The sequence below is a fragment of the Papio anubis genome, chromosome 11 (genome assembly GCF_008728515.1).
Source record: "Papio anubis isolate 15944 chromosome 11, Panubis1.0, whole genome shotgun sequence".
Taxonomy (NCBI): domain Eukaryota; kingdom Metazoa; phylum Chordata; class Mammalia; order Primates; family Cercopithecidae; genus Papio; species Papio anubis.
In genome coordinates, this window is record NC_044986.1 from 30,754,506 (window position 1) to 30,769,306 (window position 14,801).

Genomic DNA, 14,801 nt, shown 5'->3' on the forward strand with positions numbered 1-14,801 from the left:
GATTGACTCCTAGAATGATTGTGTAGTAATTTTCACATTTTTTAAAAGTTACTTGAGAAAATGCCAAATGATAGGAAAAATTGGTGTATAATTTAGGAAAATCCTCCTTTCTAATCTTGTAATGGAAATGCTTGCAGTGAAATTTCGTGTCAAAGCAATAAATACCAAATAATTATGAGTACAATTTAAGCTTTCTTCTCATTGACCTTCAGCCTCTGGATTCTCTGGTATTTGGTCATCTTTCTTGTCTACTATTAAAATGATCTTTCCATTTCTCACCATCCTCTCCCAACTGTCTGTTTCTTCATATCAGCCGTCTGGGGTTTTTTTTGTTTGTTTGTTTTTTGTTTTTTGTTTTTTGTTTTAAGAGCTGCGGTTTGACCCCAGGAGGCGGAGGTTGGGGTGAGCCAAGATTGCACCATTGCACTCCAGCCTGGGCAACAAAAGCGAAACTCCATCTCATAAAAAAAAAAGAGAGAGAGACGGGGTTTCACTTTGTGGCCCAGGGGAGTGCAATGGCGTGATCATAGCTCACTCTCTCAATCTCCTGGGCTTAAGGGATCCTCCTGCCTCAGCCTCCTGCATAACAGAGACTACAAGGTACATGCTACTGCATCTTGCTAATTTTGTTTGTTTTCAGAGATGGGTCTCACTATGTTGCCCAGGCTGGTTTCAAACTCCTGGGTTCAAGCGATCCTTCTACCTTGGCCTCCCAAAGTGTTGGGATTACAGGCATGAGCCACTGCACCCACTATCTTTAACCATATTATCAGCCTTGTCTCAGCCTCTTCCTTCCTACCCTCACCTTTATTCATAGCCTTTGCCCCCAGCACACCTCTCTCCTGCTTTGTCATTCTTTTCTTGCCAGATGACCTGAACATAGCCACCAAGCAGCCCTCTGAGCTCCAGACACTCCTAGCTGATCTTTCTTTCCTCCCTCACATAAATATATGTTTTTTGTTTTTTGTTTTTTAATTTGAGACGGAGTCTCGCTCTGTCACCCAGGCTGGAGCGCGGTGGTGCGATCTTGGCTCCCTGCAACCTCTCCCTCCCAGGTTCAAGCGATTCTCCTGCCTCAGCCTCCTGAGTAGCGCATGCGCCAGCTAATTTTTTGTATTTTTAGTAGAGATGGGTTTTCACTGTGTTAGCCAGTATGGTCTCGATCTCCTGACCTTCTGATTCGCCCGCCTCAGCCTCCCAAAGTGTTGGGATTACCGGCGTGAGCCACTGCGCCTGGCCTATATGTGTATTTTTTGAGACGGAGTCTCACTCTGTCGCCCAAGCTGGAGTGCAGTGGCGTGAGCTCGGCTCACCGCAGCCTCCACCTTCTGGGTTCAAGCGATTCTCTCGCCTCAGCCTCCCGAGTAGCTGGGATTACAGGTGCACACCACCATGTCCAGCTAATTTTTGTATTTTTAGTAGAGACAGGGTTTCTCCATGTTGGCCGGGCTGGTCTTGAACTCCTGACCTCAGGTGATCCACCCACCTCAGCCTCCCAAAGTGCTGGGTTTACAGGCATGAGCCACTGTGCCTGGTCTTCCCTCACATCTTCTTGGACTATTGCTTGAGTGAAAATCATTCTAGGCTACTATAGACTATAAAACAATTTGAATGAGGTCTTTTATTTTGAAGTTCACTCTCCCATTGCATTTCTTCTTTCTTCATCTGTGTTTATACTCTGCCTGCTACTTCTAGAAGGTGAGCCTCACTGGTGGAAAACTAAGCAAGCACCATATTCTGCAGAGTGACTTATCAGACACATAGAATGTTGGGTGTGTGTGTGGTGTGCAGAACTCATTAGTGCATGTATTGACATCGAATCAGAGTACAATAATAATAATGAGCAATAATTAAAATGCCATACAAAAATATTGAAACCAAACATATTCATCCTCTCTCCTCGTATGATTCTCCAAGTAGAAACATAGAGTATTCTTTTTTTTTTCTTTTTTTTTTGAGACAGAGTTTCACTCTTGTTGCCCAGGCTGGAGTACAGTGGCGCAATCTCAGCTCACCACAACCTCTGCCTCCCAGGTTCAAGCGGTTCTCCTGCCTCAGCCTCCCAAGTAGCTGAGATTATAGGCATATGCCACCACACCCAGCTAATTTTTGATTTTTAGTAGACACAGGGTTTCTCCATGTTGGTCAGACTGGTCTCAAACTCTTGACCTCAGGTGATCTGCCCTCCTTGGCCTCCCAAAGTGCTGGGATTACAGGCATGAGCCACCGCGCCTGGCCAAAACATAGAGTATTCTTGAGGGAAATGGCTGAAATTGGTTTCTGGTATAATATTTAGCATTTGTGACTCTAAATAGAGAGCATTAAGCGGTGGAATTTTAATTGTGTGGTTTTTTTTTTTTTTTCTAAAGAGCAGATTTTCAGTGTAGCACAGAATTTGACTTTGAGTAAAAAAAAAATGCTTGTAACGGCCGGGCGTGGTGGCTCAAGCCTGTAATCCCAGCACTTTGGGAGGCCGAGGCGGGTGGATCACAAGGTCAGGAGATCGAGACTATCCTGGCTAACATGGTGAAACCCCGTCTCTACTAAAAATACAAAAAACTAGCCGGGCGCGGTAGCGGGCGCCTTTAGTCCCAGCTACTTGGGAGGCTGAGGCGGGAGAATGGCGTGAACCCGGGGGGCGGAGCTTGCAGTGAGCCAAGATCGCGCCACTGCACTCTAGCCTGGGAGACACAGTGAGACTCCGTCTCAAAAAACAAATAAAATAAAATAAAATTAAAAAAAAAAAAAATGCTTGTAACTTACATAATTTAACGTATGTAATGGTGAGAACTGAAGATTGTGTTTTTAGTTGGATATGCTATTTTAAAAGAGAATGTTTCCATTATACCATTAGGCTAATAGCAATTTTAAATTCTTTAAAGAAAGTTTGAAAGATTGATAATTTTTAGATTAGCAAGTGAGAAAACATTAATACATCATTTAATGAAAAGTACCTACAAAATTATATCTCTGTTTCTTTTTTAGTTTTCATATGAAGGAGGATTAAAAGGGAGCTTTCCATAGGAAATTAAAATAGTTAATGTGTTTGGGTGGTATAACTATAGGTGATCTTTCTTTCTTTCTTTCTCTTTCTTTCTTTTTTTCTTTCTTTCTTGTGTGAGTGTGTGTGTGTGTGTGTGTGTGTGTGTGTTACCTTATTTCCCTTATTGCTGTAGGATGTTATTCATGCAATAACTAAAATTGAGGGATGGAGAGAAATCGTGGGATTTGTAGTTTATGATGAATCTCAAGACTTTTCTTGCTTCTGGCAAAGACTGTGCCCTTACTATTTCCAGTATTTGATCTTGACCCAGCTGTGTCTCCTTTGTCATCAGCCCCTGAAGTCAGCATATAGTTAATGCTGCAGATGGTACTTTGAGATTTGAGGAATATAGGATTATAAATGCCTCAAAACACCATCCCTTCCATTCTGACAATCTGGGAAGCAGTATAGCAGACAGGTTAAGAGCAGCTATGGACTTACGTGCTTGAGTTTGAATCCCAATTTTCTCAAGTACCAGATGTAATTTGGGAAAATTACTTGACTTTCTGCTTATGTTTATTTACGAATAAAATGGGAAAATAGGCCAGGCGCAGTGGCTTACACCTGTAATCCCAGCACTTTGGGAAGCCGAGGCAGGCGGATCATGAAGTCAGGAGATTAAGACCATCCTGGCTAACATGGTGAAACCCTGACTCTACTAAAAATACAAAAAATTAGCCAGGCGTGGTGGCGGGCGCCTGTAGTCCCAGCTACTTGGGAGGCTGAGGCAGGAGAATGGACAATGGCGTGAACCCGGGAGGCGGCGCTTTCAGTGAGCCGAGATCGCGCCACTGCACTCCAGCCTGGGTGACAGAGCGAGACTCTGTCTCAAAAAAAAAAAAAAAAAAAGGCTGGGCGTGGTAGCTCACTCCTGTAATCCCAGCAGTTTGGGAGGCCAAGGCGAGTGGATCATGAAGTCAGGAGATCGAGACCATCCTGGCTAACACAGTGAAACCCTGTCTCTACTAAAAATACAAAAAAATTGGCCAGGCGTGGCGGCGGGCGCCTGTAGTCCCAGCTGCTGGGGCGGCTAAGGCAGGAGAATGGTGTGAATCCAGAGCTGAGATCGCACCACTGCACTCCGGCCTGGGTGACAGAGCAAGACTCCATCTCAAAAAAAAGGGAAAACAGTGAAATCTATATTGTAAAGTTGTAATGAGGGTTAATAGAGTAGACCTAGTAATGTTTACTGATAACATCAAGTGCCCATTAAATGTAGCTATTTTATCCCACTTGGTTTTCCTAAATTCCTAGACTTTGGAGCATTGCTGAAGGTACTTTCTGGGCACCCCTATTTATTTAATTTGTGTATTTGTTTGTTTGGCCTTCATAAATGAGATGAGAATCGCCAGTGAATTACTGTATGTTGTGCTAATTGGAATATGCTGATTGGGGATCACCTGCTCCTTTTGCAGAAATTGCCCTGTCTTTTCCATCTCTGCTCACTGAAATAACCTTCTTCTTTTCCTTTATAGATATATGTAATCGACAGTGCAGACAGAAAAAGATTTGAAGAGACGGGTCAGGTAAATAATTCTTTTGTTTTGTATCAAAGGTCTAATATATATATATATATATTTTTTTTTTTTTTTTTTTTTTTTTTTTTTTGAGACGGAGTTTTTTGCTCTTATTTCCCAGGCTGGAGTGCAATGGCATGATCTCAGCTCACCCCAATCTCCACCTCCCAGGTTCAAGCAATTCTCCTGCCTCAGCCTCCCAAGTACCTGGGATTAGCATGCGCCACCACGCCCCGCTAATTTTGTATTTTTAGTAGAGACAGGGTTTCACCATGTTGGTCAGGCTGGTCTCGAACTCCCGACCTCAGGTGATCTTCCCACCTTGGCCTCCCAAAGTGCTGGGATTACAGGCGTGAGCCACCACACCCAGCCTAGTATATTTTTTAAATACTAATTATTCTGTTGAGATAGTTCCCAAATAACTGGGTATTCATTAATCAACCTTGTAAATGTGTGAGAGTGAGGGAAGTTTTTGTTTTGTTTTGTCTGTTAACCTTTACAGTTGAAACAAGACAGTTATTCTAGCAAGCTGGCAAAAATACCAGTTGTCTGAAATTAGTTGAGAGTTCTTTAAACAGTTTTTTTGTTTTCCCAAGATGGAGTTTCACTCTTGTTACCCAGGCTGGAGTGCAGTGGCACAATCTCGGCTCACTGCAACCTCCACCTCACAGGTTCAAGTGATTCTCCTGCCTCAGCCTCCCACATAGCTGGGATTACAGCCGTGCGCCACCACACCCGGCTAATTTTTTTGTATTTTTAGTAGAGACAGGGTTTCTCCATGTTGACCAGGCTGGTCTTGAACTCTTGACCTCAGATGATCCACCCACCTCAGCCTCCCAAAGTGCTGGGATTACAGGCGTGAGCCTCCACGCCCAGCCTAAACAGTTTTTTAATTAAAGCTTTTTAACTTTAATCAAATTGAATATACGAGATACAGACGAGTGGAACTTAGCACTATGCCCAAAGGCTCTTCAGGTTTTTTCCCAGGCCATGTGAAAATGAACCCAAAGGAACAATTCACTTCTCATTTTTATTTACATTTTTCAATACTTACTTAATTGATTCAGGGGTAACTTTGACAAATTTGAAAGGACAGGAAGAAATGCACAAGCCAAAACTAAGCTGCTTTTATTTTTTAAGCCAGGAGATGAGGTGTACCTTGGACCCAAATACGGCTTCAAATGCAGGGCGCATGTCAACATGATTACATGATGTGATTTGTGTACCCAATTTTACATAGAGAAGTGAAGGACATTTTACCCAGGGTGGGTTTGCTGATAGGAGAGGCAAGGGGTGGAGTGGACTGATTTGAAGAAGCGTGCTTAGATCTCATTGCAACAGCCTGGACAACATGGAGAAACCCCATCTCTACAAAAAAGGAGTGAAATTAGCTGGGTATGGTGGCATGTACCTGTAGTTCCAGCTACTTGGGTGGCTGAGGTAGGAGGATGGCTTGAGCCTAGGAGCTCAAGGCTGCAGTGAGTTGTGATCAAGACACTGCACTCCAGCCTGGGCAACAGAGTGAGACCCTGTCTCAAAAAAAAAAAAAAAAGAAAGAAAGAAAAAGAAAAGAAAAAAGGTCAGCACAATGGTTCACACCTGTAATCCCAGCACTTTGGGAGGCTGAAGCAGGTGGATCACCTGAGGTCAGAAGTTTGAGACCAGCCTGGCCAATATGGTAATACCCCGTCTCTACAAAAAATAAGCCAGGTGTGGTGGTGCGTGCCTGTAATCCCAGCTACTCGGGAAGCTGAGGCAGGAGAATCACTTGAACCCAGGAGACAGAAGTTCCAGTAAGCCAAGATTGCACCAAGAGTCTGGCAACAAGAGCAAAACTGTCTCAAAAAAAAAAAAAAGTTCAACTTTTAAATTAATTTTCAAATGTTTTTTAAGGCCAGTGGATCATGCCTGTAATCCCAGCACTTTGGCAGGCCGAGGCAGGTGGATCACCTGAGGTCAGGAGATCAAAACCATCCTGGCTAACATGGTGAAACCCTGTCTCTACTAAAAATACAAAAAATTAGCCGGGTGTGGTGGCGTGTGCCTGTAGTCCCAGCTACTCTGGAGGCTGAGGCAGGATAATTGCTTGAACCCAGGAGGCGGAGGTTGCAGTGAGCCGAGATTGTGCCACTGCACTCCAGCCTGGGTGACAGAGTGAGACTCCATCTCAAAAAAAAAAGTTTTTAAAAGTTCTCATTGCAGAGTCCTTGGCCTGTATCCTAAATATGACCACAGGTGGCTTCAAAGGTAGCAGTTCTCATGTTTATGTCCTTTTTTTTGAAATTGGGTTGAGAACCCTCCAGACTTCTGGAAACAACTCACCACCTTCCATACCCTGATGATTTCTGGGTTATCACTCTTTATTGAAATCTTGAGCTTGGAGGTGGAGGTCCTATGTGATCATCTGCCTCTTGATCCGTTACAGTTCTCTTTGAAAGCCCGTGTTTTAAGTAGCTAAAATGTGAATTTAATGAGAGAAAAGATGGGCCTATCATTTAAGTACATATACAACTCTCTATAGTTTTTGTAAACAGAATCACATATAATTTAGACCCCAACCTATAACCTAAATATCAGGGACCTTGCCAGATGGACCAATAAAGTTATTTTAGGATGTAGGTTTGATGAAATGTGAAGCATGTGCATGCATGTTTAGAGATAGAGATTGATGAAACAAGTGCTCGCTAAAGTAATTGTCATTTTCAGTTTAAATTTCATACACACACACACACGCATTGAAAGTTATTTGCAGGTAATCCACTTTGGGTAGAAGTTTTGAATCTCAAGCCACTTCTTGTCTTCTGCCTTGAATGATGTTTCTCAAAATGTGTTCTATGAGCCAGGTGTGTTGGTTTATGGCTATAATTCTCTGTTGTTAGGCTGGCGGGAGGGATCCCTTGAGCCAAGGAGTTCAAGACCAGCATGGCCAATATATCAAAACCCTGTCTCTACAAAAAATTTTTTTTTCCAGAGAGAGTCTCACTCTGTCACCCAGACTGGAGTGCAGTGTGATCTTGGCTCACTGCAGAAGCGCCTCCTGGGTTCAAGCAATTATCCCTGTCTCAGCCTCCTGAGTAGTTGGGACCGGGTGCCCAGCCACCATGTGTGGCTAATTTTTGTGAATTTTTTTTTTTTTTTTTTTTTTTTTTTTTTTTTTGAGGCGGGTCTGCGCTCTGTCGCCCAGGCTGGAGTACAGTGGCGGATCTCCAGCTCACTGCAAGCTCCCGCCTCCCGGGTTCGCCCGTTCCTCCTGCCTCAGCCTCCCGAGTAGCTGGGGACTACAGGCATACAGCCACCTGCAGCCGGCTAGTTTTTTGTATTTTTTTAGTAGAGACAGGGTTTCACGGGTTGACAGGATGGTCTCGATCTCCTGACCTGAAGTGATCCATGGTCTCGGCCTCCCCAAGGTGCTGGGATTACAGGCTTGAGCCACAGCGCCCGGCCTGAATTTTAGTAGAGACAGGGTTTCACCATATTGGTCAGACCCCAGTCTCGAACTCCTGACCTCAGGTGATCCGCCCACCTCAGCCTCCCAAAATGCTGTGATTACATGGGTGACCACTGCGCCCGGCCAAAAAAAAATGTTTTTAATTAGCTGGGCATGGTGGCCGATCACCATAGGTCAGCTAGCTGATCCAGGAGGCTAAGTTGAAAGAAAGCATCACTTGAGGCGGTGGCGGTGGCTCAAGCCTGTAATCCCAGCACTGGGAGGCGAGGAGCGAGGGAGGCGGATCGAGGTCAGGAGATCGAGACCATCCTGGCTGACACTGAAACCCAGTCTCTACTAAAAAATACAAAACTTAGCCCGGGCGAGGTGGGCGAGCCTGTAGTCCCAGCTGCCGAGGAGGCTGAGGCAGGAAGAATGGCGTAAACCCAGGAGGTGGAGCTTGCAGTGAGCTGAATCTGGCCACTGCACTCCAGCAGGCGTGGAAAGAGACTCCGTCTCAAAAAAAAGAAAGCATCACTTGAGCCCAGGAGGCTGAGCCTGCAGTAAGCTGTGATCGCGCCACTACACTCCAGCCTGGGTGACAGAGTGAGATATTGTCTCAAAAAAATTTGGTCTGTAGATCATCTATAACAGAATCACTTCAGGAGTTTGTTAAAAATGTAGATTCCTGAGCCCTAGCTTAGACTTTCCAAAGTCAGCATCTCTGGATTGGGCCCAGGAATCTGCCAGGGGAATCTTATACAGGTTCAAGTTTGATAATCAGACTGGGCACGGTGGCTCACACCTGTAATCCCAGCACTTTGGGAGGCCAAGGCAGGCAGATCACTTGAGGCCAGGAGTTCAAAACCAGCCTGACCAGCATGGTGAAACCCCATCTCTACCAAAAATACAGAAATTAGCTGGGCATGGTGGTGTGCACCTGCAATCCCAGCTACTCAGGAGGCTGAGGCATGAGAATTGCTTGAACCCAGGAGGTGGAAGGTTGCAGTGAGTCTGGATTGCGCCACTGCACTCCAGCCTGGGCGACAGAGCAAGACCCTGTCTCAAAAAAAAAAAAAAAAATAGAAAAGAAAGAAAAAAGTTTGAGAGTCACTACTCTTGAAAGTTGCTAGCTGATCAGCTTAACTGTTATGTTTTTTCTGATTAGAAGTACATGGTTGGCCGGGTTTGGTGGCTCACACCTGTAATCCCAGCACTTTGGGAGGCCGAGGTGGGTGGATCACCTGAGGTGTGCAGTCCTAGACCAGCCTGCCCAACATGGCAAAACCCTGTCTCTACTAAAAATACAAAAGTTAACTGGGTGTGGTGGTACATGCCTGTAGTCCCAGCTACTCAGGAGGCTGAGGCAGGAGAATCACTTGAACCTGGGAGGCGAAGGTTGCAGTGAGCTGAGATCATGCCACTGCACTCCAGCCTGGGTGACAAAGCAAGACTCTGTCTCAAAAAAAAAAAAAAAAAAAAAAGGAAAAAGAGAAAAAGGTAGTATATGGTTATATATCATAGATTTATAGATTTTAACCTTCCCTCCCTCTCCCTTCTCAAAATCCAGGAACTAGCGGAATTATTGGAGGAAGAAAAACTAAGTTGTGTGCCAGTGCTCATCTTTGCTAATAAGCAGGATTTGCTCACAGCAGCTCCTGCCTCTGAAATTGCAGAAGGACTGAACCTGCATACCATCCGCGACCGAGTCTGGCAGATCCAGTCTTGCTCAGCTCTCACAGGAGAGGGCGTTCAGGTAAGATTACAGGAAGCCTTGGCCACCTGGCAACATGACACTAACCGAGGTGGTCTGTCTCATTGGTTGCGCTGATCTTGATGGGCAGATGAACCATTCCAAGACAGGAGGGGCATGGAGGAATTTGGTTCTTTTCTGCTTAGCAACCAATCAGAAATCATGAGGTGCTCCAAGAGCGCCCTAGGTAAGCCACCCCACATGTGCAGCAAGCTTCCCCATTGGGAGCGATGTGAGAACAGAAGGCTGAGGATTGTCTCTAACTCTAGGATTCTTTGATGATTGATTGGATTGGGACTTTGTGTTGTGTCTAATATTACGGATGCTAACTGCCTGTCCTTCCAAGGTGATAGCCACCAATAATCATACACGTCCTAGTCATCCTAGAAGTGTTTTTGTTTCTTCTGTTGGTTATCTCTCCCGGCCCTAGGGTTGGTGTCTGTTTCCTGCTACTTCAGGTTGTTTTCCCACTGAGAGGCTTCTGCTGACAGAAAGCCCCTGCTTTGTACTGAGGAACTGTGTACCGGAAAAGCAGGCTCCCCCTAATTTTTTTTTTTTTTTTTTTTTTTTTTTTTTTTGAGACAGAGTTTCATTCTTATTGCCCAGGTTGGAGTGCGGTGGCGCAATCTCGGCTCACTGCAACGTCCTCCTCCCGGCTTCAAGCAATTCTCCTGCCTCAGCCTTGCAAGTAGCTGGGATTACAGGCATGCACCACCACACCCACCTAATTTTTTATATTTTTAGTAAAAACAGGATTTCGCCATGTTGGCCAGGCTGGTCTTGAATTCCTGACCCCAAGTGATCTGCCTGCCTCAGCCTCCCAAAGTGCTGGGATTACAGGCATGAGCCACCCTGCCCAGCCCTGGCTGCTTTTTAAAACATCAAGGCTGAGTGCGGTGGCTCATGCCTGTAATCCCAGCACTTTGGGAGGCCGAAGTGGGTGGATCACCTGAGGTCAGGGGTTCAAGACCAGCCTGGCCAACATGACAAAACCGTGTCTCTACTAAAAATACAAAAAAAATCAGCTGGGCATGGTGGTGCACACCTGTAATCCCAGTTAGTCGGGAGGCTGAGGCAGGAGAATCGCTTGAACCTGGGAGATGGAGGTTGCAGTGAGCCGAGATCAAGATCGCACTACTGCACTCCAGCCTGGGCGACAGCATGACTGTGTCTCAAAATAAATAAATAAATAAAAATAAACAATCAAAATTTGTCTAACATGTTTTACTCTGATTGCACACAGGATGGAAGTCATAAGGCCTAAGGTTATGTTGATGAAGATGAGACCCATGAAAAGATAGTAATTTTCTTGTGTTTCTGCAAACCACTTCAGCATGAGCCTGTCTGAAGGGTTTAGAACACAAATTTAGAAAGCTGAGAGCATCTTGAGGTTGGGGGCTATTATGAAGGTGGGGCTGAAGAAAAGCAATACAGTTTGTGTGCATACTTGTAAGAAAGTGCGAGTACAACTCTGGAATCTTTCTTTTGCTTGACCAGAGTGTTGAAGAAAAAGCAAAGCAAGAATTAACAGTAAGGCTCTTATATCTTCCGCCAGCCTTAGGGATGTGAAAAAGGAAGACTAGAGTAATCGAATCAGTATTTAGAGCTATGGCATTTAAAGTCAAGGACACTGCTTCAGAGAAGCCTGGAGGTAGAGAGGGAGCTCCTGTCATTTTCTTCCCAACCCCCCGACCTCCCCCAACTCCCATCAGGTGGAGATTAAAGGATAGAGCTCCATGCTCCTGGCTGTGTAACCACTGTAGACACTCAGTGCCCTTCACAGGATTTTTAGGCCACAAAAGAGGCAGCAAGCTACTAGGCAGTTAGAGGGTGGAGTTGGGGACAGGCAGGGGAATGCTGCAAAATAAACCAGTTTGAGTGAGTAATGTGAGATTATTATATATGATTTGATTTTGATAAGAAAGTTCTTCCCAGATTGGGGCCTTCAGCAACCAAGTTCACAGGAAATGATATCAAGAGAGAGCCAACAAAAAACTATGAGTAAAAAATAAAAAATGATTTTTGTATGGAGGAGAAATAGTTTGAAGGTCACTTAATTAGTTTAGTAGATAGTACCATGGTGTATAGAATTGGGTAGTTAAGACTGGGATTTCAAGGTTAATGAGATTAGAGTATGGTTAATAGAATGATATAAATTTAGAGAATTTAACCATTATTTGAAATGGGTTATTTAATAAAAATGTTAATTAAGAAGGGAATCTGCTGTCTATTGTCCTTTCGTGGTAACCTTTGGGGACCAGAGAAAGGTCGTGAAGTTTGGCTGCGGAAATACTTCTCATTGTGAGCCCCTGGTTGACCATATGCCTCCCTTAGGTGGTGCCTCCGACCCAAGCTCTTGTCCACACACCAGCTTCCTGGTTTTTGCCTTAAAAAGAGTCACTTAAGTGGAATTCCTTTCCAGCATTGCTTAGTTGAAGTACAGACCTTTAGTGATTTTTATTTATTAGGGCTAAAAATATTCTAAAATTGAAAGACTTTACTAGAAAAATATCATTAAGATCTAATGGTTTGAGGTTCACTTTCAAACATGAAAACTGTGCAATAATTACTGAAATGCCCTAAATTCCTATTTTTTTTCCTCCTCATCCCACCCCACCCCACCTCCCCAAAAGCTGGCCCAAATGATTAGGCTCTAAATAGGCAAATCAGGTGACATCTGATTCTAACGACTCTGAAAGAAAATATACAAAGGTTTAAAAATAACCAAAAAGACCTGGAATTTCTGTTGCAGTTTCAAGTGTTTAAAGGCAGACACATACATTGTACGTGTTTAATCAAAACATATTTGAGAGACCTGTCTTGTACTGCTAAATAATAGCCTCACGGGGGCGAGTTAGGGAAACAGGCACGGAGCTGCTAGATGGCGAGCCACGCCCCTCTGTGGATGAAGTAGGGCAGGTACATCACTTCTCATTAGTGGAGTAGCTTAAACACATGATTTGGGACTATGAAAGTTAGTGATTCTGGCTGGGCGCGGCGGCTCATGCCTGTAATCCCAACACTTTGGGAGGCCGAGGCGAGCGGATCACGAGGTCAGGAGATCGAGACCATCCTGGCTAACACGGTGAAACCCCGTCTCTACTAAAAATACAGAAAAATTAGCCGAGTGAGGTGGCAGGCACCTGTATTCCCAGCTACTCAGGAGGCTGAGGCAGGAGAATGGCGTGAACCCAGGAGGCGGAGCTTGCAGTGAGCCGAGATCGCGTCACTGCACTCTAGCCTGGGCGACAGAGCGAGACTCCACCTCAGAAAAAAAAAAAAAAAGAAAAAAAGAAAAGAAAGTTAGTGATTCCTGGGATGGGTTTCAGGGTCCCATTCCACCTGGTGTCCTGAAGGCAGCACATACGAAGCCGTTACAGGGGTGGGAAATACCACGTGTTGTTCACCAGCCCCTGCTTCAGGTGTGGAAACTGACTTCTGAGAGAGGATGGACCCGGGGTTTCTTTTCCTGATTGGCGCTGACTGCGAAGCCAGCCCATCGTATAATTAAAGCAGGTTTTCGTGGGAGACCATCAGGAGCAGAGAGTAGGTAAAGGGCACGAGAAGTGGAAGGAGATCCTCAATCTCAGAAACTCTGCCCTGCCAGGAGGCCCACTGTCCAGGGGAGTGATGAGGAGAGACCTAGTTATGTCAAGTGGATGACAGCGGAAAGAGGAGAAACTGAAACATATCTGGGAGGGAGAACCCAAACCTTCCTCAGCTAGACTCCATTATCAACATGGAGGAAGTGTCACTCTGCGCCCTCGAGGTCAGGCCCAAGTTGCCAGGGCCCCTCCTAGGATGAAATATTCGCACTGGGACTCTCAGTCTTTTTTTTTCCCCCTTTGGTGTCTAGAAAATAGTGAACAAAGGATCTGGCTTAGAGCCAGAGAAAGGTATCGAGAAATCCATCCCTCCTCCACCCGCAGACCTGAATTTGAACCCCAAACCACAGCTCTTCCTGCTGTTATAGTTTCAGGCATTTGAAGACAGTTTCTCTCTAAAATACTGCGAGTGTGCATGTGTGTGTGTGGTGTGTAATTAAAATGATACTGGCTTTGAATTTCCTCTTAAAGCAGAGATCCGAAGTTTTTTTTTTTTTTTTGAGACGGAGTCTCGCTCTGTTGCCCAGGCTGGAGTGCAGTGGCCGAACCTCAGCTCACAGCAAGCTCCGCCTCCCGGGTTCACGCCATTCTCCTGCCTCAGCCTCCCGTGTAGCTGGGACTACAGGTGCCCGCCATCTCGCCCGGCTATTTTTTTGTATTTTTTAGTAGAGACGGGGTTTCACCGGGTTAGCCAGGATGGTCTCGATCTGCTGACCTTGTGATCCGCCCGTCTCGGCCTCCCAAAGTGCTGGGATTACAGGCTTGAGCCACCGTGCCCGGCCAATCCGAAGTTTTAACCTGACCTCTGGCCATGGTCACCACAGAGACTTGCCTCCTCCCATAGCCTTGAGCCAGCAGATCGTGCCCTGGGTGTTGCTCTCCAGGCCACCCCCTCATGCTCACCTTTTCTTGTAATGTCTGCCCGACGTCCCTCTCCTCCTCCTGAAGACAGGAGCCATGAGCAGGTCACATAGGCTTTCAGCTGCCTTGTGTCCACAGAAGGGGCCATGAGTAGTCCGAGTGCCGAGCTGTAATCCATCCCCGAGTCAGCCTCCGGAGGAACACTAAATGCTCACTCTCCCATTTCTTGGTCTTGCTTCATTTTCCTTGATTTGGAGGACTTCTCCCTAATATGCCACAGAATTTTAATTTTTTTTTTTTTTTTTTTTTGAGATGGAGTTTTGCTCTTCTTGCCCAGGCTAAAGTGCAATGGCACAACCTTGGCTCTGGGTTCAAGCGATTCTCCTGCCTCAGCCTCCTGAGTAGCTGGGATTACAGACACCCGCCACCACGCCTGGCTAATTTTTTGTATTTTTTTTTTTAGTAGCAACGAGTTTTCACCATGTTGGCCAGGCTGGTCTCGAACTCCTGACCTCAGGTGATCCGCCTGCCTCGGCCTCCCAAAGTGCTGGGATTACAGGTGTGAGCCACCACGCCTGGCCCCAATATTTTGAAA

General features: G+C 45.5%; 1 protein-coding gene across 3 annotated transcripts in view; it reads left to right on the forward strand.

Moving 5' to 3' along the window:
- Positions 1-14,801, forward strand: part of ARL3 (ADP ribosylation factor like GTPase 3) — a 49,406-nt gene that overhangs the window by 26,834 nt on the left and 7,771 nt on the right. For all 3 annotated transcript variants that reach the window (XR_002524421.2, XM_003904193.4, XM_031652111.1), the window contains exons 4-5: positions 4,519-4,569; positions 9,558-9,743. Coding sequence is in view for 2 of the 3 variants with exons in the window: in XM_003904193.4 (XP_003904242.1) it covers positions 4,519-4,569; positions 9,558-9,743 (237 nt within the window). In the remaining variant the exon portion in view is untranslated. The remainder of the gene's footprint in view (positions 1-4,518; positions 4,570-9,557; positions 9,744-14,801) is intronic.